The sequence below is a fragment of the Ambystoma mexicanum genome, chromosome 2p, assembly GCF_040938575.1.
Source record: "Ambystoma mexicanum isolate Mex_15411 chromosome 2p, UKY_AmexF1_1, whole genome shotgun sequence".
Classification (NCBI taxonomy): domain Eukaryota; kingdom Metazoa; phylum Chordata; class Amphibia; order Caudata; family Ambystomatidae; genus Ambystoma; species Ambystoma mexicanum.
The window spans coordinates 771,064,230-771,090,645 of record NC_090923.1 but is presented as its reverse complement, the minus strand read 5'-3'; the positions used below and the strand labels follow the sequence as shown (position 1 = coordinate 771,090,645).

At 45.3% G+C, this 26,416-nt stretch overlaps 1 protein-coding gene across 1 annotated transcript in view; it reads left to right on the top strand.

Moving 5' to 3' along the window:
* The first annotated feature begins 10,340 nt into the window (after positions 1–10,340).
* Positions 10,341–26,416, top strand: part of LOC138566775 (cytochrome P450 2A4-like) — a 758,785-nt gene continuing 742,709 nt past the window's right edge. Inside the window, exon 1 of the mRNA XM_069644423.1 lies at positions 10,341–10,551. Within this exon, the coding sequence (XP_069500524.1) occupies positions 10,375–10,551 (177 nt within the window). The 5' untranslated portion in view covers positions 10,341–10,374. The remainder of the gene's footprint in view (positions 10,552–26,416) is intronic.

The following is a 26,416-nucleotide window of genomic DNA, read 5'->3' as shown; positions in this document are numbered from 1 at the left end:
GAATGCACTTTAAAAAGATCTTGGGTTCCCTTATTTGCAGTTGATGCAAGACGTGTCAACACGGTGGAACTCGTCCTTTCTGATGCTGGGGCGCCTGGCAGGGCAGAGGCGGCCAGTAGGTTTGTACTGTGCGGAGGACGATAAAGTATCTAATCTTTCTGCCTGCCAGTGGCTTTTGGCAGAAATGTATTTATCTTTGTTGGCACCATTTTCAGAGCTCACAAAGGAGATTTGCTCCCATGCATCAAGAATCTCCTTGGTGGTTCCTGCTGTGAAAGCTTCAAGGTCCTACCTGAGCTCTGGTGAGGTTAGGGACACTGGTGTGAAGCTAATGAAAGCAGAGGTCTTGAAGGCTGTAGAGGCAAGGTTCAAAGACATTGAGGCTATACCTATCTACTGCCTGGCGATAGGTATGGATCCGCGGTTCAAATTAACATTTTTCAGTAATGATGTTGTGGCCAACAATGTGAAATGTTCAATGCACTCTACTGCCTTAGCCCTCTGTGAGCAGACCTCCCTTCTTGAGAGGCAACCTGCAGACCCAGACCTGCAAGAGTACGAGCCACCGCCCGACAAGAGTGTTCCACCATGTGGCATATGGGCATTCTGGGATAGTGCTGTTCAGCAGTCCACAGCTGGTGTGAGTCAATCAGTAAGTTCCCTGGACACTGAGCTCACTATCTTTTTGAGGGAGCCATTGCTCCCTAAAATGCTCCCTAAAATGGCAGACCCACTGGAGTGGTGGGACATGAACAGTGTTTGGTTTCCAGATTTGGCAAAAGTTGTGCGTGTATACTTGCCACCTCCTCCTACCAGTGTGCACAGCGAGAGAGTGTTCAGTACAGCTGGAGATATTTATTTTGAACACAAAAGTAGCCTTTTAGCTGAAAATGTTGAATGGCTTGTTTTCCTAAAATATAACCTTCCCCTTACAGGTTACTCTTACTAGGAGTGAGGGCTTTTCCCAGATCTGTTTTGTATTTATTTTTGTCTTTGTCATAAGCTTACAGAGATGTGTGCAATTAAAAAATATGGATACCCATGCCGTAGAATGCCTCCTTAGTTTATTCATTGAAATGCTGGTTACTATGCCCTAGAACATGTTTGCCTAAAAAAACAACTTTTTGGCTCACTTTTCGGCACCGGTCGAAAGTTGGACCAACTATTCGGTACACCCCTACTTTTAGGGGAATGTTTTTAGGGGCCAGTCACACTGCGTCCCCGATTTGGAATGTAGCTGTCTTTTCCCGATGTTGATCTGCATGTTTTTTGTGTCTTTCTTTTGCTTTTGTTGGTTGCTCCATTGCATTCTTGAGCACTTGGGTGATTGTGGTGTGCAACGTCTTTACTGCAGGCATTTCCAATGTCTCTGGTGGATCAAAGATGGAAGTTTGCGGATGCCGTCCATACAAAACATGGAACAGGCTTTGTCCGGTGCTGGTAAGATTTGAATTGTTATAAGCATACTCTGCTATCCATAACACTTCTTTCCAAGTGCTCTCTGACTGGTGTAGCATGCAACTCAAATACTGCTTGAGTGTCTTATTAGTGCGCTTAATTTGGCCATCTGTTTGGAGATGATGACTTGTAGACAGACAGACATCGATTTGTGCGAGCTCGCAACTTTTTTCCAAAACTTTGAAACAAATTGACCGCCCCGGTCTGAAATCAATATTGAAGGGAACCCATGTAGGCGGACAACTTGCTCTAAGAAGACCTTTGCCAGTGTTTTTGCTGTTGGCAGACCTTTCAGAGGTATAAAATGGGCCATTTAGTGAACAACTCTACTATGAGTAAGATGGTGTTGTAGCTATTACAAGGTGGAAGATCCGTGATAAAGTCGAGTGACATTGTGTGCCACGGTGCAGACCGGACTGCCAAAGGGTGTAACAGTCACGCTGGTTTTTGTTTCTGAGATTTGTTCTGTGCGCAGATTCCGCATGACAATACAAATTGAGTTACATCTTTCCGCCAGGTTGGCCACCCGTAGTTCCTTCTAATCTTTGTCAGCGTTTTGGCCATACCTGGATGTTCTTCCAGTAATGCGTTGTGATAACTTAAGACAACCTGTTCCTCTAGGCTCTTAAGCGGGAGGTAAAGGTGCCCTAGGTAGTATGGTAACTCATCCACAACTGTATGTTGAATTCTCTTTGTGGCCCATGTTTGTAGTTCTTCCTTGTCCATATGCCGTCGGATTTCGGCCTTCAAGTCTTCCAAAGGAGATGCTGTTCTGAGTAACCCCAAGAGTTTATCTTCTGAAATAATAGCTATTGGATCTGGTGTTACGTATGCGTGCTCACCTTTACCTAGACGAGATAGGGCAACAGCCTTAGCATTCTGTACTCCTGGACGGTATGTGATGACATCATCGTATTCGGCAAAGAATAAATCTCACGGAAGTTGGCGTGATGATTGTGCTCTGGCTGACTTCAAGTATTGTAGATTACGATGATGTGTGATTACTGTGACCTTTTGCCTGGCTCCCAAAAGTTAGTGTCTCCAGACCTTGAATGCTGCCTTGATCACAAGGAGTTCTTCATCCATGATTGTGTAATTCAGTTCAGGTGCTGAGAACTTGCAGCAGAAAAATGCCACAGGATTTTATTGGCCGGTTTCTGGGTTTCTCTGTGAGAGTACAGCTCCCATGGCTATACTGGAGGCATCAGTTTCCACCACATATGGGAGGTCCGGTTTGGGATGTTGTGAAAGCAGGGCCATAGTGAAATCTCTGCTTCAGGATCTGGAAGGCTCTTTTCGCCTCTGCGGACCAGTTGGAAGGTTGTTTTTTTTCATAGTAGAGATGTGATCGGATTAACTATCTGTGAAAAGCTAGGGATGAAATGGCGATAAAAGTTTGTAAATCCCAGGCAGCTCTGGACTCCTTTCACAGAGGACGGTGAGGGCCAGTTGCGGGCCAGTTGAGGATAGCATCTACTTTCCGGTCATCCATTCAAATCCCTTGAGGGGCGAGGATAAAACCCCAAAACTCAACCTTCGTCAAGATCACTGGGATGACTAGATGCGAGGTCTGTGTGTCCTTCTCTTTGCTCAGCAAATGGACCCCTACAATTGCCGGTTGTTGGAGTTTTCTGAGAAATGTTCCTCATTTAACTTGTCCATAGCGCCTACTGATTTTCTCTGTGGTTTTACAAGTCAATCGCGCAGGAAGTGCCCAGCTTTACTGCAATACAAGCACAGCTACTGTTGCCTTCTTTTTTCCCTCTCTGCTTTAGCAAGAGGACTCCGTAGCTCCCCAATCTGCATAGGCTCTGGGTGATTTTCCAGCTGACGGGCCTTAATTTCTCTGAGACGTACGTAACAGTTCTTCCTTCTGACCGAGCTCGGTCGGTCTGCCTGTCCTGTAACCTATGGTCTAATTGCACAGTTAAGTCCATGTATTCTGCACAGCCATCTGGAGGATTTACCACTTGGGCTAAGACATCTTTAAGCTCTCCTCGCAAGCCCCGATAGAATAGAGTCTGTGAAGGTGGCGATGTATGGTAACAGGTCTTGGCTTGCTTGTCAAAGTGATAACAGCTCGTTGTCAAGAGCCTGGCCCTGTGTATGACGGGCGATTAGCTTTTCAAGTTCCCGCTGGCAACCCATAAAGCCCCGTAACAGAGGGTCATCCCGATTTACCAAGGTAGTTGACCAATCCACAGCACTTCCCCCCAGGTAGGATAGCACAAAAGCTACCTTTGACTGGTCTGTGGGGAACACACCTGGTCTACAAAGGAAGTGCAGACAGCACTGGTTCATGAATATGGCATATTTGTTTCGCTCTCCTGTGAATCGCGCAGGTGGCGCTAATGTAATGGCCCCGGGAACAACAACTTGGACTGGTGGTATCTGCGGTGCCTGTACCAGGGGATTACTCTGGGGTAATTGGGCTTGACCAGCTTGTGTCTGGAGCAGCTGCCTAGCTAATTTGTCTGTGCTATCCCCATCACTAGCTCCCTCCTTAAGGCATTGGTCTCCTTTCGTGCGGCATGCACCTCGGTTTGTAATTCCCCCTGCACCTGGGCTAACTATTCAACATCAGGGGTCTCCATGACGTCCAGGCAGAGGTTCTGATGAGTCTTTGCGTTCTGTTTCGCTCACCTTATCTCTGCAGGGACATCTATGTTAGGGAGATTTCTCACACAAGTGCTAAATTCCCTCTACCTTAGAGCCCTCCAGCTCTTTTGCTATATTTTGGGGCTTTGAACTTTTCATTTTCAATGTGTTTTACTTTTGTGTTCTTTGGTTATGGAGTTTTAAAACAACTCCATGGGTATCATCTCTTTCTGTGTGTCACACAGCACCTTCAGTGCAGTGGCACCGGGATGTCTTTCAGACTTCCCAAGGTTTAAATATCTTCTTTTGGACTGACTACTGTCTCCCAGAGCATGTAAAGTTAAAATGACTTTACCAGTCACTTTAAAATTACTGACCCAGCACACACTATCTTACTATAGAATGCTGGAGGGGTTGCCTAGCTTCCCTTGAGTCAAAACAGTCATGTAACAGTCAAATGTTACCCTTTCCTACTTTAAATGACTGGTGGCAGTGGTTTAGATCAAACTACCATGATTTTTCCTGACCGCTGACAACGGTAGCTAAAAATCGTGTCAGCCATGTTTTTCAATATCCTGCCCCAGATCTATCTGTAAAAACAGAATCTGGTCGACTTTTTTGCCATTTCTTTTAGGAAAGGTCCTTATTGTGTTTGTCTCTGCGTGCCAAACCAGGTTTGATCCCTTTGTTTGTTGGCCTTTGACGGGCTTCAGTGTTGAAGCCCTCCTCTGGCGCCTGAGTGTCTGGGGTGGACAGGATGTGAGGGAGGTGCCCAAAACTCCCTGTGCTTAGTCTCCTAGGAGACCTGAATGCACTCTGGCGTGATTGGCCGGCTGGCTGTCCAGCCAGGACAGTCACCCTGCTGTGTGAGTGACAGCCAGGTTGGAATGAATGGGGGAAAACTGTTTAATAGCAGGTCTCTGGGACTTGGAAAGCAGAGTCGACCACTGAAACGAATGAACCAAAGACGAGCTGAAGTAAGATGACTGCTGTAACTCCTGGTCCACCAGTGAAGCCTTGCTGCAGGTCCGTATTGCCTGAAACTCCATCGACAGAGAAGCCCTTCAAGGTTAACTTATTCCCTTGAGTTTGGTGGGAACAACCACTTTGCAAGTCACCTGGACACCGTCCCAATGCTGGTTGAATTTTCTTCAGAGTGCTGTTGAAAACCAGATAGCCAGTGGGAAGGATATCAGTTTGTAGTCTTTAAGGCACTCACACCTTAAACCAGCATTTTGCCAAGATTGTGGCCTCTTCCCTGGGCAGTGCAGGAACCTCCCGACGTCCTCCTTCTTGTCCCCACGACTGAAGCTCAAGAACAGCGAGAGCTGCTCGAACTGCCAGGAAAAACTGCCTCAGCTACAGCTCTTCTTCATTTAAAAGGTACTGTGCAAGTGCGGTGCAGAACTCCATTCGGCCGCGGCGAAAGTTTGTGAAACTTTCCCAACTTTGAAGGCTTGTCCTTCCCTAAACCAACATCTAAGTTTTCGTCTGACCAACTACTTCTAAAAACCATGGCTTAACCGTTTAGTACCAGAACAGTGGTATCCTATACAAGACTCTGAAATATTGACTTTGGCCCAGGCCTATTGAAATGAATTGCTGGTTGTAGTGAACTGATACTATTTGGCCTACCTCTGAATGTATTTGTGCTTTGATTCTTCTTAACCTTGTCTTTTTACCCCTTTTTAAAGTAACTGAAGTGCCATTTTGCTCCCACTTCAGGGGAGCTGAACTTGTTCAGAAACTGATTGGTTGTATATTGTAGTATATTAGATTGTGATATTGAGATGCTCCTATTATTGGAATGTTTTCCAAATGACTGTGTAAATAAATGTATATTCTTATACCAAGAAACCTTGACTAAGTGTTTTTTTTTTTTAATCACTGTGATTGCTAGTCCTTTTTGCAACCTTTTGTACTGCTCACTTTACTCTTGAGATAGGTCTGGCTACTCAGCCACTGCTACCACATTACTGTGAAGTACAGGCTTGTACCAAAGATGGAATTGTGCCGGCACTTGTAGTCTTAATTGTGTGTAGTGTTCCCAGAGGGTACTGCATGTGATTCTGCCTAACAGGTCCATCGACGGCTACGATCATTTTCAAAGTGGCTTTGTGAAGGGCTTGGGTGCGGCGGTTAACATTTTTCTGCTGCATGTTTTAAAGGAAAATTCCTGGTGAAGAAAGGCTAAAATTGACATGGTATTTGTGGACCTTGTTCAGGCCTTTAACCAGTTAGACAGAGGTCTGCTCCAGGCCTAAAAGTGAGAAGAAGACTGTCCATCGACTATACTGGACCCCATTAATGCCATCCACTCTTACACCTCTCTGAGATCAGACTAAAGCGGGGCTCTTGTCTAAAGAAATCATGACCTTGAGAGGTGTGAAAAAGGGGTGCCCAATGGCTCTGGCACTTTTCAACTTCTATCTGGTGGACATGCCTGACGCTTTCCAGTTTACAAGATCATTTCCCCCCGAGGTGGGTGGTGTTTACTTGCCCTGACTGTTATACGCCGATGACGTAGTGCTCATCGATAAGACTCCGGTGGTCCTACAGAGGCAACTCGATGCCCTCCTAAATTACACCACTCAAAATGGGCTGGAGATCAACAAAGGGAAGACCAAATCCATGAGCTTTGGCTCATCTACCAAAACCAAGAACCGGCCTATATGGCATATCGGCGGCAAGGATATCAAGCATGTGGAATCCTTTAAATACCTGGGGGTGTGGTTAAGCAACTTTAGATCTGAAGCACCCATGCTATCCCATCTCATTGGGAAAATGAAAAAATTAACCTGCTAGGCGTGTGCAATGAACAGGAAATGTAGGCGCTTCTCTATTCTCCCAGTCGTCCGATTCTACAAGGCTAAAGTTATTCCATCGGTAGCCTACAGAGCCTTTCTGGTCCCACCTCGAGGGGATTCTTTGGAAGCGAGTTCTGGGGGTTCCACAATCTACCACGATTGTTTTTCTCCGTCGAGAATTGGGCCTTTCGTCCTTGAGGTGTTCAGTCACCTGGAATAGACTTTCTTTTCTTGGGAAATGTTTGGCCACCTCAAGACATCCAATCCTGGACCTGATCCACAACGGATCAAAGCGGAATGACAATCTACTCCTGCAAGACTGGTCTCAAGACATGATTAGTTGCCTGAAGGCCATTGGTAGGTGATTTGAACAACTGGTGACGAACTCTACTCGAGTGAAAGCAAAACTGAAAACCATTGACTGGATGCAAACCCTAGAAGCAGCAAGTGGTTACAAATTGGTGACGCATTTGCCCTCGGAGGGTTGGAAATTGAACAATGTACGTCCTTACTTGAAACAATTCCCGGATATGAAACTAAGGGACCAATTCCTTCAAGCTCGCTTGAACCTACATCTTACAAACGAGATCCAAGCAATTCAGGGGCTGTCCAAAGTATACCACTGTCGGTTTTGTAGCGCCTTTGGTGAGACTGAAACACTGGTCCATATCCTGATGGGGTGTCCAGAGCTAAGAGATCTTTGCACAATTTACTTTAGACCTCACTTTTCCGATTTCACAGCCTCAGATCCTTCGAACTGTTGAAATTTGTTGATAGATGGATTGAGAACTAAAAATGTAATTGCACTTGTTCAATTTATAGAAATAATTTCTTTTGAGACTGGCACAGTGACTTGATTTAATCTCTGAACTATTGTCTCTTGGTTTTTAGCAGTCAACTCGTTTTAACACCTTTTCTATTTCTCCAATGTGAGATACATTTCTAGAAAATTGTTTTACAATTTAAATGCAATAAATAAATGTAAAATAAACGAATCATTGCTTGTAGGGAAGAGAGAAGTCTCCCGATGTGTGTCTTTAAATGCATTTTATTCTAATAATTGGTGTAACTATTACCTCTAAAAAAATGTATTTCTCAATGAGCTTTTCTATAAATGTACAACTTTGAGTAGTCTGTGGTATTGTGCAGACTCACTTCTGTAAACAGGTCAACTGCTTTTGATGATAATTAATGGCAGTCCTCGTGATCTACTAGTGTTTTTGATATCGACATCACCCCAAAATCGTGTATTCTAGCTTCTTGTAAATAGTGGCCTGATCAGGATGTCACATTTCTACTTGTCTGTTCCAGCAATACCTTGGCACCATCGCCCAGGGGTGTTGCTAGGTCTGGAAAATGTCCGGGGCTATGCTAATGCTGGGACTGTCGGGACTCTGGGCTAGCTCGCCTTTTGTGTTTGTAGCCCCTGAGATTCTATCTGGGGCTACAACCAAACGACCAAGGGCTAGAGCCCCCTCAGCCCCCCCCTTAGCAACGCCTCTGCCATCGCCTCTGGTGGTTGAGTAGTCTGAGGGTGGGTCAGGTGTCGAACCTTCAAATTGCACCCCCGTGTTTCCCAGATTTAATTCTTTGGAAAGGCTGTCGGGATGTTCCCATGGTTATGTTAGTCCAAGATCTTAGGTCTAGACCTGCCAATCAATTTTCCTCCTTGGCCTCTTCCTGGGCTCCTTGTTACCCCCTTTTCTCTCCTTTCTTCTCTTTACCTTCTCTCTCTCTCCTCTCTATTCTCAGCCTTCCTGTGCCCCATGACATTCTGGCATGATTTACTGTGCTCTACCGAACCTTCTCCTTCTCCCTCTTTGTCTTGCTGTATCATCCTTCCTCTCTGATCTTACTTTTCTTTCCTTCTGCTCAAGTCTCGACTTTCTCCACTCATCCTCCACAATACTTGTGTGTTACTCCTTCTCTGCTTTTGACTTTTTCACCTCCCATTCTTCTCTTAATAAAGCCCAGTTTATTGCCTGGCCTCGGCACTTTTTCCTCAGCACTACTTCCTTCTTCTCCTTAGGGCTGAACGCTCTTCTTCTCAAGTTTCTGCTTTCTTGCCTCCTCCATACTCCTATTCCTCCTCCACTCCTGATCTTACCTTTGTATCCGCCTCCTTTGTAGCACTGCGCTTCGGCTCCTCCATTCTTCTCTATTCCTGTACATTCCCTCCTCGCCACAACACTGCCCACTGTCCTACGCCCTAACTGCAGACTTCCATACATTATTGTGGCTCTCCTCCTTTTACTCTGAAACAGCATTCCTTCGGGGTATTGTGTTGCTTGATTTATCTGATGTGAGAATGTACCGAGTGCATTTTGTGAATAGCTTGCTTACCACAGAACTACAAATCGTTCATCTGATGTCAATATGCCAGCAAACCTAGAACAATCTAAACCCGGCAGATTCAAGACCTCCCCTCTTTTTGCATTGCCTGAGCAATGAATTCCTGGACTTGCACAGAGCTCAGAGGGTGGATGCTGACAAAGCAGGTCCACAAATGAAAATGTCACCCAACGTCACAGACAAGTGTCTTGAAATCAGTCCGCAAATGCTACTGTGGTGGTGTCACTTCTTGACTACGATAAACCCCTGAGGTGATAAATGTGCTGTTATATGCTTCTGTCAATATCTGTTAACCCTTTTGTGTAGCTCTTTTGGAATTTTTCCTAGCCATTTCCTCTGAAGCATAACTTGATTGCTGGGGTGGGTGGAGCCTACAGTGCTTCCTTATGGGAATTCAGGACGAGCATAGGTGCCCTTAGCACTTATGGAGGCAAGCCCGATTAATATGTGTTACCCTCCTGGTTTGTCATCTTTCATTATGGGCACCCTGCCAGGGTTGGCTAGGGCTTGTAGAAGGGGTAACACACCAGGCTGATGATGAAGGGGGGCTGAGGGTGGGGTGAGGGGGGGGGGATACTGCGTATATCATCTCAGAAACAGATTTAGAGGTGGGTGGTGACTCCTGCACTCCAAGATCAGTACAGTTCCAGCCCAGCCTCCAGCATGAAACTTTCTCAAAGGACTTGCAGAGTATATTACCAGAGCAAAAGGGGACGCATTTAATGGGATATTCACGTTTACACTGAACTTCAGGTCCCTGGCAGAAATGCATAATTTAGAAGCCTGTTTGTGGTAAGGGTAGTGTTCTGGGGTGTAGGGGGACGTCATTGGAGGAAGGATGGACCGTTTTGAAAACATTGACTTATTCCTGCTGGCTCTAAAACGAGTTCTAGCTGCAAGCAGTGCGTATAAAATATCGCCTTATCTGTTAAAGGATTGGATTGCAATGTTTACTTTCCATTAATCGCACTGTTTTCCATGCACATGGAACAGGCGATTTTAACAGATGTAGCCAAGCGCACTGTATTCCACAAGAAGGCCACACCTTGAAATGCTGCCAAAGAGCAAAGTCTCTGCTTGGGAGAAAACCGAACACACAGTTCAGAGAGCTGTTTCATTTGTTTTGCCAGTCCAACTACAGATCGTTGCATTCCTTACGATGGATATTGCTGCGGTGTCTGCTATCCTTCTCATTGGGGTACTCAGTCTGATTTTTATTTGTGTGTGGAAACAAACCAACGTAAGAGCAAAAATGCCCCCCGGGCCGTTTCCGCTTCCAGTAATTGGCAACCTGCTGCAGATGAAGCCCAGTGGGATCGCCGAGTCGCTGATGGCGGTGAGTGTCTGTCCAACCTGGGCACAGCCATTTACATTTCTCTCGTTTTGAAAAAATCAGAGCTCATCGGGATTCGTAAAGCAAGTTTAGTCTTCTTCAAATACTCACTATCTCCAGTGCTTAGTTTGTGGAAGAATAAGTGCCAGGGTGGCTAAAATATTTCTAGCACACCCATGACACAACGGGACGGGTACGCTCACTGTTGCCACCATGTTTTTATATGTTATTTATTGGTCATTTATGTAGCACCTATACACTTAAACAAGAGTTTCAAAGCGCTCCAACGAAGGAGGGTGAAAGACTACAATGAGTAACATTGTTACCAAGCATTGGGACATTCAGAATGGGCAAGTGCAATGCGTTTAGAGGTACAAAATAATACAGGAGAAATGCAATACTGTTACAACATATGACCGCAATATTGCAATATTGCACATGCCTGACGGTTGCTACAAAATGCAAGAGCTAACTTGAAGACGGAGAGAGGAGATGGGGGAGGTGTGGAGTAAAATGCACAAGAACAAAAATAAGTGCAAAAGACATAAAGATGGAGATAAAAGGGTGGGGGGATACTCTACACAACCAGGCACAGAAAAATGGCTGCAGATGTAAAACCTACATCCGATTTCAGGCAAGGCATGCTAGCAACACCCGAATCAACAGTGGCACAATCAGTGGCAATATGTGTGGGGATAAAGCTGCAACTCTTACTGGGTCATTGGGGTTAATGGGTGTACGAATTATGGCAGATGTGTGATTTCCACACTCCAAACAAACTGACATAAATTAATGTACTTTTTGTGTCTTTTTGTCAGTCAAATGTTTAAGTGTGCCTTTAAACACAATCATTGATAATATTTTGCTCTGATTCTATAGGTGTGTCTTAGGCGATGTGACTGAAAGATAAGATTATGAAGTTGACAAAACACCATATCATAATTGAACACAGTCTGAAACAATTGGGCCTCATTCCGAGTGCGGCGGTAAGGGGTTAACAGCTGGTAAGGATGCCGTGCCATAAACCCCTTACCACTGCATTCCGAGGTCCCTTAGCGGGTCCCGCTAAAGGACCAGGGAGCTAATAACGGGCCTGTTATGAATGGGCCCGTTATTAGCTCCCTCCCCATTCCCATTGAGCCCTATGGGGGCTCGAATGGGAATGTGGATGGCTTCCCTGAATGGGGAAATACCGGGTCCTAGAAGGTTGGAATGACCCAGTAAGTCCCGATTCATGTAGCCCCGACCCGATATGCGGTAAGGGGGTAGCCATGGTGCTAAAAGCACCATGGCTACCTCCAAACTCGGAATGAGGCCCAATAAGTGCCGGGATCAGAAACAAGTACCAGCACTGAGCCCTGGCAAACACCCACAAAAATTAAGCACTGATTATTGATAAAAGCCATGAAAACCCTTGGAGATATGTGTCTTAGTGGAACGTTCTCCATGTTCATATATATGACAGACTGTACTAATGCGCCCAGCTATCTCTGTGAACTAGTTGCAAAATAATAAAAACATACACTGACCTGCCTCATAACACAAGGATTGGCAACAAGATTAGCTCTGACTTTACAAATGTAGCAGATATAATGATTTTCTAAATTCCCCAGAGGACCAAAAAAGTCTTAGGGCCTCATTACACGGATGGCGGAGAACCATGGCGCTATTAGCGCCATGGTTCATGCCGGTAAAATACCGGCACTGCCTTGGCGGAAAGGGGAATTACCGCCCCATTCCAAGGTTGGCAGGGCGGTAATTCCCCCTTCCACCATTGCCCTTCCCCATTTTTGCTCCATAGGGCATAATGGGAATGGGGAAGGCGCTAATTGCGGTACCGCAAATTGCGGTATCGTAATTAGCTCCCTGGGTCCCTTTGCGGGTTGGTTTTTAACGCCTGCAAAAAGCAGGCGTTAAATCCCCCAACCCGCAAAGGGACCTCGTAGTAAGGCGGTAAGGATTTACCGGTACCAGTATTTTACCAGTACCGGTAAATCCTTACCGCCATCCGTGTAATGAGGCCCTTACACTCTACTTTCTCAAAGGCAAGCCTATTGCTGCTGCTAACCTCTAGCACACCGGGCACGTGCCATTTTATAAACAGGAGCATGATCATTCCACACCAGGAACAAACAGAGACGAAAAAAGTAGAGCAAGGCCTTAGCTATTGGTGCCTCATTAATGCCATCATATGGTGTGTTGCTTAATAGACTGCCTGGTATCTGTACCAGAATCCAAATCAATTCAGTCTAAACGAATTCCACTGGGTTCAGAAAATGCCCTTCGAAGACTTAAAGGCACACAAAAAAGTACTCTGTGGAAATGCCACCTAGATTTGTAAATGTTTTGGCACAGGCAAACTCCATAAAGTTCCACATAAAATAAAACTATTTTTGGGTGTAGAATAAGCAAACAATGAAATGTTCAGTTGTACTACACTAGTGCTATGCATGGAAAATGTTTTCATCCACAAGGCTTTCTGGGGCCTGGGACCACTCTACCTTCAACTTTCTCTTCCAAAACATCTTCCTTCTAGAGCTCTTCGCTCACCCACCTCCAACTCTGTGTTCAACTTTTGTGGTAACTTTTATATACAGTTTTTTAATATTTAATTTAGTGTGATTCAGTTATTAAACTATTTGCAAGTACTTCATTATAAAAATGCAACTAATAATTAAGCGTCTTAATTTTTTTGTCTCCATATGAGAATAAATAAATCATAATATATAATGTCACCACAATTAAATTCACAGAAAAACGTCCTAAGCGTATTGACTCACAACATGCACACATACATCCACTAACATCAGAACGTTTCCTATGGTCTAGTCAAAGTATCGCCTCGCTGCCAGTAGCATCAACGTAGACTGTGCTGCCCTCCATTCCTTGCTAATGGCGAGAACAAGTACAGACTACAACCCAGAGACGCACCTTAGCCAGAAGGAATCACTGAGGATACTATTTCTGTCCTCCACATGTTTTTCATTAAATAGTACGTAGGTGTTAAAAATAGTACGTAGGTGTTAAAAATAGTACATAGGTTTTAAAGGCAGGACGTTAGCACAGTTGTTATAGTCTCTACTTGGGTTGAATCCCAGCACAATCTACATGAACCTTTTTCCAAGCACCCCTAATTGCTACCACATTGTTTATTTGTATTTAATATTTGTAAAGTGCTAAGAATTAGGCTTGAGTCATGGGAGCACAAACAAGACAGACACACCCACATAACAGGTAACATGGTAATTGAACAGGCAAAGAAGCAGGAGAGAGGGAGAAGGCAGATGGGAAGATCATTCAAATAAGCAAGACTTCAGCCCACACTTTAAGCAATCAAGAGAGATGCACCCCCTGATGTATGGAGGTAGGTCATTCCAACACGTTAGGGCTGCATGGTGGAATTTTCCCTGGCTAACCAGGGCCAGTTTAGGTTTTGCCACCAATATTAGGTGTGTGTTATTTGACCTTTCTGTCCTTCTGACCGATAACCAAGACAATCTGTCAGAAACATACACTAGGCTCTGACCAAAGAGGCAGTTATGCTTTCAAGAAAACTAGCAGAACTTGATCCTAGACTGAATCGGCATCAGGTGAAGGGCCTTTCTAACCTCAGAAATATGTTCTCTTCTACGCAAGCCATCAAATACATGCACAGCAGAATTTTGGATACACTGTAGCTTGGTTATCTCTTCTTTTCCAACCCCCTGAAGCAGACTGGAACAATAACTTACTTTGGCCCTGATGATGGCTCTATCAATTGTCACACAATTATTATGTGTCAATAATGGTTTTAGTTGGCTGAGCAGCTTGATGTAATAAGAGGATGTAACTACGCAGCTATTAACATGTGTCTTCATGTTCATTTCTTGGTCAAGCACAACACCTAAAGTTTTAAATGTTGGTAATGTTGCAATGATACATCCTGCTATATGAAATTTCCCAAATCTAGGGTCCAGCCTCCTGAGTTGAGCAGCCTTTCCAGCAATCACTAAACTCTGTTTTTGATATGTTGAGTGCAAAACCATTGTAAGCCATCCATTGCTGTATCACTGAGAAGAAAGCATTAATGGTCTATGTGTCTTGAACATCATTCCCAGAGAGTGGTATTAAGCACTGCCTATCATCAGCGTGGTTCTATCGCGTTTCTCTGACAGGAATCCTGCTGTAGTATTTTACTTTGCTGGAATTCTGCTGAAATAAATCATCAATTGTTTTTCATTTTTTTATTTGAGGGGGGTTTCCCGCTAATCACTCCCTTTTCTTATGCTATTTCCCCTACCCCAAATGCCCTCCTCAATCCTTTAAGCCCCTTGCCCATAGCCCCTTTAATTTTTTGTTGTGTTGTGTCGGCAGAATTCAATACTTCTGCAAAATTCCTGCCTGCAAAATAACAGGACACCGTCAGCGTAATTTGTGTATGTACCTCCTCTGGCATCCAATAATTCAAACAATGGCTTTGTGAAAATATTTAACAGCATGGGGGGCAGACATTATCCCTGAGGGACCCTACATGAAACCTCACAGTCCTCAGCTATGGCATCACCACAGAAAACTCTGGAACGGCAACCAGCCAAGAAGGACTTTACCCAATTTGCTGCTGTGGGTGAAGAAAAGGCAGAGAGTATTGACCTTTTATCAGTAGACCATGAGCCTCAATGTCAAGAGCTGCCGACAGATCCAGGAGCCTAAGCAGTTGTGAAGGCTTCATGACATAATACACACACAAAATATTCACAAAAGCTTTATTTTACTTAAATGTCAGGATGGAGTAAGTCCTAACCTAACATATGCTAAGGTGGGATTTCCCTACCTAAAGAAAACTATGGAAAGTCTGTGTCAGTAAGTTCAACTCAAAAGTCTGTCTGTGTCCAAAACCTATACTTGCTCTCACAACTATTCATATACAATGTGTAAGGATGTCAGCAAGAAAAGAAACAGTGTTTCAAAATCAAGTTCTGAGCTTCTTCCACCTCTTGGCTTAGGCTCAGCTTCCCCTTCCCCAAGTTCAAAATATTTCCAAAATACCTCGCAGCTGCCTTCCCCAAGAGTTTGATGCAGTTCACAAGGTCTCTGGGTTCCCCTCCTCCAGAATTCCGCACTTCCAGCTTCCAAAACCAAAAACAAGTTCAAATCTATCTTTCAAAACAGTTCCAGTTCGAATCCTTGGTCATCAAGACCTTTCAATAATTCACCTAGATTGTTCTGCTTCCACATTCACTGGCCTTTCAGCAACTGTTACAAGCTTCTTTACATTTTCTATCCTTGGTATTTAAAAGTAGGGGTGACTTGGTCTAGGTGCAATTGTCTGACCACCAAGTCCACCCATCACAGGTCACACAACCGATAACCCTGTGCACTTTGTAATACTTCTGTATCCTTCAGGGTTTTTCCAACACAGATTTTCTCTCTTAACCTGTAGTTCCTTGGGCTCCTGTATCCTTGGCCAGTGCTTATTTTGGCTTTGCCACAACTTGTGTCTCGCACCACTCCGAGATATTCATTCCTCCTTATCACATTGCTTTCTCTTCATACATCGTGTTCAGCATTTGCCTTGCCTTGTGCCATGTTCAAATATGCTCATATCATTTTTGTCAGTTCGGTTATCAATAATACCTGTTGCGACTTTGAAAAGTACTTGTAATACTTTCCAATCCGTTCAGTATTCAAAAGCAAAAGCACTTGTAATATCTTGCAGCTTGTTCGGAATTCCAAACCACTTGATTTGGCCTCCCATAGCCCTTGTAATAGTTTTCTGTAATAGTTTTCTGTTCGTTCAGCATTCAGACATGCTTGTTTGCAGTCCCCTGAGCTCCCCGGTACAAGTGTTCCCTTTTTTGCACTCACCGGTATGCAGCCACTACCTCGGGCTTCTCGCTTCGACTTCCAGTCTCCTCTTCACTTTTTTTTTTCCTCGCAGTAGCTCGCTGTCCTCTGCAGCTTGTAGGTCTGCTCACCCTTTGTGGGAGCCATGGAGAGTCCCTTCTCACTCTTGTAGAGACCTGCAGTGATCTGGCAGTTTCGGTGTCCCACAGCTCCTGCGGCCTATGCCTGGCTATTACAATTGACTTCCTCCAAAGCCCACTTCCTCGTCTCAGTGCCAAAGTGTTGTGAACTAATGGAAGTGTGCATAACGCCCGGTTGTTTCTTCCTTGTCTCAGTTTTAAGATTTAATGGCTGTGGGACATTTTGGGCAGCAGAAAGGGATGAAGACTGATAAGAGCCTACAAAGGCATGGGGAATATAGTGTTCAATTTGACAAGCGATAGGGGATACCATGTCTCACCCAAAGACGTCCTCTCCCCTCTCCTCAAGGCCCTTACACCCATGTGATCCTCCCTCACATATCCACTCTCAGGGTCAGGATCCAAGACCTATGGCCTTTCCCTGGCCACCTGAGAGGAGGATTGTGGGGGAAACAAAGTGAGTACACCCTCAGGTTCCTCACACAGTGCAGTACAAGCATTTTCAATTGTCTGCAGGATGTTTGCTTTTAAGTCAAGTAGTGACGTGTCCATTCCATGGACAGTGCAAAGTCCAGATTGTCGAGGACCTAAGATTTTATTGTGGTTCAGGAACTCCCGAACTTGACTATACATGGCCCAATCACGAATTTTGAGTACAAATGGCACATTTGTGATAGGCTTGTAATTAGTTGGTACATTAGGATCCAAAGTAGACTTCTTCAAAGTAAGGACAATGCATGCCTGCTTAATGCAGAATGGTACAGAGCTCTCCAGAAAAGATGCATTTATAAACTTAGTAATAATGGGAATTAACAGCGACATGAATGTTTTAAGCACAGAAGTGGGACACATCCCCTCTGCAGAAAGTAGACATTAGGGGGTTGATAATGTTATTAACTTCCAACTCAGTGACCGACATCAACTCAAAGAAGATTTCAGGTGTATCCATCTTGGGTTTATCTATCCCCAGCAAAGTTCCATCCAAGGTATTCGGTTTGCAGGAGCTATTTTCCTGTATAGTTTAATCTTATCAGTGAGTTTCTTGAATGTTTGTACACAAAGCCTTGTCCTTGATCATTTTGAATGTAGATGGACATGGAGTCTCAAGCTCTTTCAAGATTGTAAACAGCTCCTTGGTAACAGAACTAGCATTCCCAATCCTGACATCATACATCGATTTTGGAGCCTGTATGAAGGCACATGTATAAGCTTTGAAGATGTGATTATAAATTCCTATGTTCTCCTCAGAGTTGAATTTCAGCCATGCATTGAAGGCTTTGCACTTAGCTAACTCCAATTTGTGTAATTTCTATAAAAACAGGGCTTAGATTTCCATTTAAAAATGCAGCAAGTCTTTAGAGGGGCAACCATGTTTGCTGCTCTAGCAAGAGTATCTTGATATGCTTCTGCCATTTCAACGGCAGGATTATATAATTGCAGATCATGCAGGGACACTTCAACGTTGTCACGGCTCCAGCTTCCAGGCTCAGGAGTGGCACGAACCAACCATCCCCTCTCGGGTCTTGGTGCCTGCAAGTTTAAACTTACACAAGCCTCTGCGACCCCGGCGGGGAAACAGGGTTAGGATCTTGTTGGTTGGATGGGTTCCGTAGCAAGGGTAACCAGTGAGAGGACTAGGAAAGGGGGAGTGTACAGGGAAGCAGACATAGGATAACACAATCGAACATTTGTACATTCACAGCATGCACAATTCCCCCCCATGCCCCACAACGAAGGCTAGAGCCAGAAAGAGGCTTATCTCAATGGGTGAGTGCTGGCCTCCTTCCTGCGCACTCTCAGGTCCAGAATCCAGAGCAGTGTTATTGCTAAAAAGAGAGTGGGAATTAACGACTGCGTGTTACCTCACACACTGCACCTTACATTCGCACACTCTCACACAAGTGGTTAATTGCACCCTAAACATGCTTTAGGTGCGTCATGCTCAAGCAGTTAGGCACATGCTTCTGCCCAGGTTATCCCCTTCACGAGCGGGCTACAGCCGCGCGTGGCTCCGCGTCTATTTGTGGCCAAAGTAATAGTTCTACTAAGAGTGATCCTGCGAAGCAAAAACTTGTGTTGTGCTTCACACGAATCAAGTTGTAACTTTTCAGAAAGCTGCGTATTTACAAGAGCGTTCTCTTCCTGTAGGTCACCTCACATCAGTTAGTGGGTTAATACATGCACAGCTACGCGCTGCATGACTCCTAAAGACTGCGCATAGTTCGGATTGCAGAAACTACTGCACTGATAGTCAGGACGTTTTCACTTAGCTTTGCCGGAGCAGGGGGACATGAGAATCTTGGGCAGAGGCTCCTGCGGGTGTCCCCGACCGCAGCTGCTTATGATTTCTCCTGACTCTCTACGATGCGCTACACTGCTGCGCGCCTTCCCCCATGTCTGCTTGGTCTGCCTATGGCTTGCGGCACTTATCTGAATGAGATGAGGGGCCCAGGTGAAGGATGGCTGTAGCGTGGCCCCTCGTTCGCTAGCCCTTGCTCGGAGCTCCAGAGAACGCGTCTTCACTCGTTGCAGTTCTGAGCACAAGCCCCGTTCTCTTGATGATCTTGTGTGCATGTGCGCACGTGTCTGTAACGCTCACCTGATTCCCGCAGAGGCGCCGGTCTTGACTGGGTGAATGCCGTATCTTCAAAGGTGATGTGTAACACACGGTTGGCTCTTTGGGCTGGACCTCTGTGCACTGTATGTCTGACTCGAAGAGTAAGATGTCTGCAGATAGAAAATATGGGATTAATGAACTGGGGTTATTGGGTGCCTCTCTCCTCTTCCCTTTCTCTTCTCCTGTAGAACCCCAAAGGTTAACGCCCTCACCTTAGGTAAGTGAACACCGAGCTCTCCATCTGCCTCGGGGCAGGGTGCCGTAACCAGTTTCTTCACTGGATAAGGGTGCAGGCCTCTTGACCTCAGAGGACTGCTGTCCGTCGTTAACTGCACGAACGGTAAGTTCTGGGCACTTCAAATGTCTTAAAAGTCTTTTGTAATGATATCTCTTGTTTTGCAGGGTTCCGGCGATGGCGGATGGCGGGCTGATGAGAGTTGAGGATTGAACCCGTGTGAGGAATAGAAGCGCCTGGAAGCACGTAAGTAAGCGCTTGTAGCCTGCTTCACGATGCGCACTAACTGTCCCTTTTATCTTGCAGGTACAAGTTCGGAGCTTTAGAGAAGCAGAAGGGTGCTGGAATACCCACTGGATTCGGCGTGGGAAGGAGTAATGGCACGTGAGTAATAAAGTTGCCCAATGTCTTTAAACGCACCTTCTTTTGTCTTTCAGATGCGGGATGCAGCGCCGAAGGCCTCCAGAGCGTGCGAAGAGCTGGTAAGCTTTTGTCTTTCAGATGCCGGAATGCAGTGCGAAGACCTCCGGAGCATGCGAAGAGTAGGTAAGCCTTTGTCTTTCAGATGCCGGAATGCAGCGCGAGGCGTTGGTGACAGCCGATGGACCAGGTAAGAGATGCGCTGCCACTGAAGACCGTAGTGCTAACCTGTTCTTTCTTTGTCTTTACAGGTGCTGCTGAAGACTGGATTCCAGGATGGTAAGCCTTTGTTCCCTTAGGCCCAGGATCAGAAGCAGAAGACACGATGAGCGTTTTGCTGCAGAGAATGCAGAATAACGCAAAGCAAGATTCATCCATCGGGTGTGGTTTAAATAGCCTCCTGTAGTGCTTAGGTGTCTCCTTCCACAGCCACGCCTAGGCAAGAAAAGAGTTCCTGCTTTCCAGAAGAGTTCCAGTGTTCTGAACCTAGGGAGTGGCTCCTGCCCCACCCAACAGGAAAAGTAGTCCCAAACAGAAGAGGATCAGGGGTTCAACTGGCAGGTAAGTAAGCAGCATGGTCTGCTGCAGGTAAGTCCACCCAAGCATTATGAGCCCGGCGCTTCCAGCGCTGGGACTGGGCATCTTTATGAGCCTGGTGCCACTGGCGCCAGGACAGGGTCCAAAAGATCCCAATTGGGACTGGCTGGCACTCGGAACCGGGGTTATGGGTCTGCTTCCAAGGGAGTCGGGCAAGTCCTGATCTTTTGGAAGCAGAGATCATGACAGTGTCCCACCCGACGTGGGCGGTGATGAGTAGTTCTTGGCCCGGGGGTGCTTGGGAAAGGTAGTCTGTAGGCCGATTCTCCTGCATAAAGCACATAGGAGTCTTTTGTAAGGCAGGAGTCTACCTACAGAGGCATGTTTCTTGGTGGTGCTGACTAGCAGTAGTCTCTGCCCCTTTCCCAGTGCTAAGCTACCATGATTGTTGCCTTGCCCCATGACAAACGTGAGAGGACATACTCTAAGGTATGCTTGTGTATATTCTTGGAGGTACTGATAGTTTTCTCAAGTTTGACCTGTGCATGCTGCATAGCAGGAAGAATATTAAAATAAACAAAACTGTGATCAGACCAATGGCATGGGGTGAGATCTAAATTATGAATGTGGAAATTGTAGCTAAGCCAGTTAAACATCTTCACCGTAATTGGATTCAATTGAGTAAGCAGTAGAATCTAGGCTATCAGATAGCCAAAGATTGAAATCTCCAAGAATAACATGTTTGTAGGAAGGTTTAGGCATTGCAAAATCATATCACAGAGTTGTTCAAGAAATGCAGTCACGGTAGATGGTGGTCGACACAGAAGTAAGAAGTTAATTGTTGTTTGTGGATCTGTTAAGATGTGTACAAGTAGGATATCGCAGCCTAGCTGGCCATTGTCCTCCACTTTATGTACCACTAGAGAAGATTTAAAAATCAGAGCAAGCCTGCCATCTCTTTCTAGCTTCCTATCTCCTTTGCCTCTGGATCCTTCCCCTCCCCTCTGAAGCACTCCTTTGTGCATCCTCTTCTCAAGAAACCCACAGCTGATCCTTCTTGTCCAGCTAACTATCGCCCAATTTCCATTACTCCCTTTCTTGGCAAACTCCTGGAAAAGTTGGCCATCTCTCAGCTTAACCTTCATTCCAATTCTGTTGGCTGTCTCCATGACCACCAGTCTAGCTTCAGAGCTGCCAGAAGCACGGAAACTGCTCTCATAAACATCCGTGAAGATCTGCTCACCAACCTTGACTCTAACATTCCCTCTGTCCTCATCCTCCTCGATCTCTCTTCTGCCTTCGACACTGTCAACCATACCATCCTGCTCAACCGTCTCTGTGAAAACCTGGGTATCACTGATCAGGCTCTGGCCTGGCTGACCTCTTTCCTCTCAGATCGACCCTCCCAGGTCCAATTTGCTCCTTCCTTTCATCTATCTTCCTCTCTACCTGTGTTGTTCCCCAGGGGTCTAACCTCTCGCCCTGGCTTTTCAACCAATACCTGGCAACTCTCGCCCACTGCATTGCCATTTTCTGTCAAAATTTCCAGCGCTACGCTGATGACACTCAACTCATTTTCAGGCTGCCCTCTGCCACCTCCTCTCCCTCTCTCATCTATGATTGCCTAACTGCCATTCAAGATTGGTGTGCCGCCAATGATCTTTGTCTGAATGCCAGCAAGACGGAGATCCTCCTCATCGGCACACCTTCACCATCCTTTCCCCTCACTCTCTGGCCGGCCTCCCTTGGCCCTCCTCCTACCCCCACCTGCGAGGCTAAGAACCTCGGGGTCATCTTTGACTCCACTCTTTCCTTCTCCACCCACATCTATGAGGACTGTAAAAAGTCACATTTCCGACTGCACCTCCTCAGAGGTACTCTGCCTTTCCTCTCCTTCCCCCAGAAGCTCATGGTATCTCAAGCTCTGGTTCTCTGTAGCTTGGACTATTGTAACAGCCTCTTTCTAAATCTACCTGCCTCTACTCTCCGCCCATTGCAACTAATCCAGTACGGGACTGCGAGACTTGTCCTTGGCCTCAAGCCCTGGGATTGTATCTCTCCAGCTCTGAAATCTCTTCACTGGCTCCCAGTGGATGCAAGGATTAAATTCAAAACCTTCTGCATTGTCCACAAGGCTTTCTGGGGCCTGGGTCCAAAATACCTTCAACTTTCCCTCCGCAAATACCTCCCCTCTCGAGCTCTTCGCTCCTCTACCTCGAACTCACTCAGGGTCAGTCATTTTTCTAAGAAACAAGCTGGGGGTAGATCTCTGTCTTCGGCGGGGGCCTCCCTCTGGAACAGCCTCCCTGCCACTCTAAACCTTAAGGAGAACCATATCCGGTTCCAGAAGCACCTCAAGACCTTCCTCTTTTCTTCTGCCTTCGCTCCCCTTCTCCCCTGCTGATCTGTTCTCTCTTGGCACCGTGCACCTGGCCACCCTCTGTCTTTTGGGCCCAGGTACCTGCTCATCCTGTCACCCTCCCGCACTGCCTCCGGGCGACCCCTTGCACTGGGGTCTGTATCTGTACCCATACAGCCCCCCCTTTTTCTTCCTGCACTTATCGGACCTACCCTGTCTGCTGCCTTAAACCTAGCACTTGAAAATTGCTGGCTGCATTACCACTGTTTGTTGCCTTTATTATTTATTTATTGTTATTTATCTGTTTCTCCTCTGCTTCGCACTTTCCACTTCTCCCCCCTTCCATGCACTTTTCCCCTCCCCTCTCTCCCATGCACTTGCGCATTCTCAATGTCACTGGGCCTAGTAAGATTGCTGTTTTGTTCTCCCCTGTTCCCCTCCCTGGCCTTGTCGCACTCTGAAACACTTGTGTACGAGCACGATAGAAATAAAACATCAATCTCATTCTATATCCAGTGTGTATGGCTAGTGAGAGAGTAGGTGCCCTGCACCACATACCCACGACTCAGTAATCGCACAAATATCAATTAAATGAGTTGTAATGTAATCTGCCGCATCAACAGCCTGTTTGACAGGTGATTGAGTATTCAACATTACACATTTCAATCCGTTGGCCATGTTTTGGATTATCAAATGAATCAAGGGTATGATAGGTATGTTCGTTTTAGGCACTGGTTTCTTCTGAGGTGCACAAATATCATCCTGCAAAAGAGTAATTCCCTGTATAACAGGGTGGCCATAATGCAGCAAAAAAACTGCTGCAGTCTTCATGTGAATTAAAGTATGATTGTTTGCCCAGTACAGTTGACCCAGTAGGGGAGGACAAGAGCAGAGATGTAACTTTGTGCTGGCCAGATCCAGACATATCAGATGAATAATTCACATTGCTCGAGTCATGTAGCCTAGGCATGAATGTGGGAGTTGTATGTAGATGAATAAAGTCTGTATGATAGTTCATTTCAGTGCTTGATGGACTAACCAGATCTCGAGTGAAGACAACATTGTGGGTCACGGTATCATCCTGATTTAAATTATCTGTGGTCAAAACCATGTGAGACGTATGCAAGGGTGACCGGCTAGGTGGTATGTTAGAATAAGCAACATCTAAATCATTGTGGAGCTGTATGAGTAGAACTATTCCACATGTTGCCATCTTTCACTGGTTTAAAAGGCACAGTCAAATAGCACTGTAGAATGTTCAAAGCACGTTGAGATTTCGGACTGGACGATAAATCAAGCTTAGGCATCATATTGCAATAGTACTGGACTGGGAAACTAAACCAACACTCAGAGAACACTCAAGAAGCTGGGGTGCAGGTGGTTCTTAAAAGGCTGAAGAGAGCTAGCGGCCAATCCCACAAACAAACCCAGACCAGCGCAAAATGGCTCGAATGCGCTAGCGCGAATGTGCCTGATCGTTAATTAAATAGCTGTAGGTGCCGCTGGGAAATGTAGCTCTAACGAGGCTGGCATATGTGAATCAGCAAATGTCTTTGAAATGGGTAATAAAGCTAAAGCGATTCCAGAAATGGAATGTAGCTCAAATAAATTTACTGACCAAGGTCTCAAATCAAATTAAAGAGATATTGAAAGTAAAACATGAATAAATAAACACAAAATAATCTCAATAAGGTAATAAGGCCATGCACACATTCAACCTTACAGTTCAATTAAGCTTATTAAACCAAATTAGCACATAAATCCTTCTCAAAGGCGATGATGGGTACTGACAATGGTATTTCTGTGTTTTTTTTTTTAATATGGAAAATGCACCCTAGCAAATGTACTTAAAGATCTCAACCTACCCACATGCTCATTGTTCATTGCCCAATTCAAAACAGCCCCTACATGATTTAAGCAGTGCACCTACTCCATGTTCCCACTCCGGAGTCCAAGCATTGCCACAAAAAAAATCTCATTCAGAGATTTAAATTCCAATAATGAACAACATGACTCACTTAATATTGCTTTTCTTAACCGTGGTAACACAGGTCCAGCTTCTGCACACATTTGTTTTATATAAAGGTTGCCTCAATTGATCTATATCAAGCTAGCCAGTGCAGTCAGCCCCAGCTCCAATCGCTAGACAGACCCAGAATTCTCCACCATAACAGACCCTTCAGCTTATTGACCCATGAGTTCAGGTTGGTATAGGTAGTTTCTAATGCATTGATTATACTTGCCACAAGTTTCTGCCAATACATCCTTATAACTCCAATGAGGCTATACCCAGCTGTAGATTAGACCAACTGTTTGATCATAAGCATGGTTGTGATTGCCTTTGCACATCTCTTGCTTAATAACTCCTTTTCACCTTTCCATATTCATGTTGCATGTCCTAGGTAGGGATTACTATCTACCTTATCAATAATCCGTTCCCTCTTATTGATAGATTTTCTGTCAATTTTAGCCCTACCTAAGCTCATAACTTTTGATTGAGACATATTGACAACCATGTCATTTTCATTTGCATATTTCAAAAAAGCTTGAGCACTCCTAATAATGCCCATAAAAGTGTTGTCGAATATAACTACATCGATTGCAAAGGCCAGCCACCCAATTTTTGATTTTCCTAGCTTATGAGGCACATTGTTGATTCTTTTGAAGGTGCCTCCAATATCTGAAATAAACAGGTTAAATAGTATGGGGGTGGCAGTACACATCCTTATCTGACCCCCTACCAATAGGACAATGGGAATAGGAGTTTTCAACTCTCCCCTACCATTTAACCTTACCCATGCCACATTATCACGATACAGCAGTTGGCAAGCATACAACTCATCATTTGGCACCCCCTTAGCAACCAGTTTCACCCACAATGTATTTCTATCTATTATGTGGAATGCTGATGTAAAATCGATGAATAAAGCATATAATGGAGGTGCCTCCTTGAATCAAGTCTGTTAGATTAGTATATTCACAGCATGGTCAACAGCCCTTTTCTAAATCAACAGGCTTAACATCTGATTAGCATCTACCCTGTTTAATTCCCTTAAAATGCAGGGCTAGAATATCTTACTAGCAACATCCAACAGAGACAGAAAGCTAACATTTTCGGGCAAGTCCGTTTTCCCATTTTTTAAAGGCAGATCATAAACTGGGCAACCATCCAGGACTCTGTATTTCCCCCCACTTTCACCACTTTTCTGAATAAGTTAACTAAAATATTTGCCCATATTGTAGGATTAGCTTTCATCACAGCTTTGAAAACCGCATCAGGAACAGGGCCAAGGGAAGATCGCATATTGTTGCACAGATGTCCTCCCAGTCAAACTTCATCATAAAAAAGCCCTTGGGCACCACCGCCTGGTGTTCAGCCTGACATGTCTCCATTAAGAATTTACCCAATGTAACTTCACTAATATTACCTACTGTGGTGAATCCCCAGATGTTGTCACTTCTTCCCTAGGGGGAGCCCCTTCCGATGAGGCAGGGGAGGTAAGGCCTATACCCTATACTCCCCCTGGAAGGGGGGGGCATTGCAGCAAGTGGGTCACATTGGCAGGGAAGCTCCCTAATGGATTATTAACAACCTGGGGAGTACATGGTATCCCCATAGCCCACTTAACCCTAAAACACCTTTCTAGCCCCTTTCCATTATCACCTTGCCTAGTGTTTCTATGTGTATTTGTCATACCACTGTATAGGGGTACCCGACCCCTCCCCCATCAAACCAA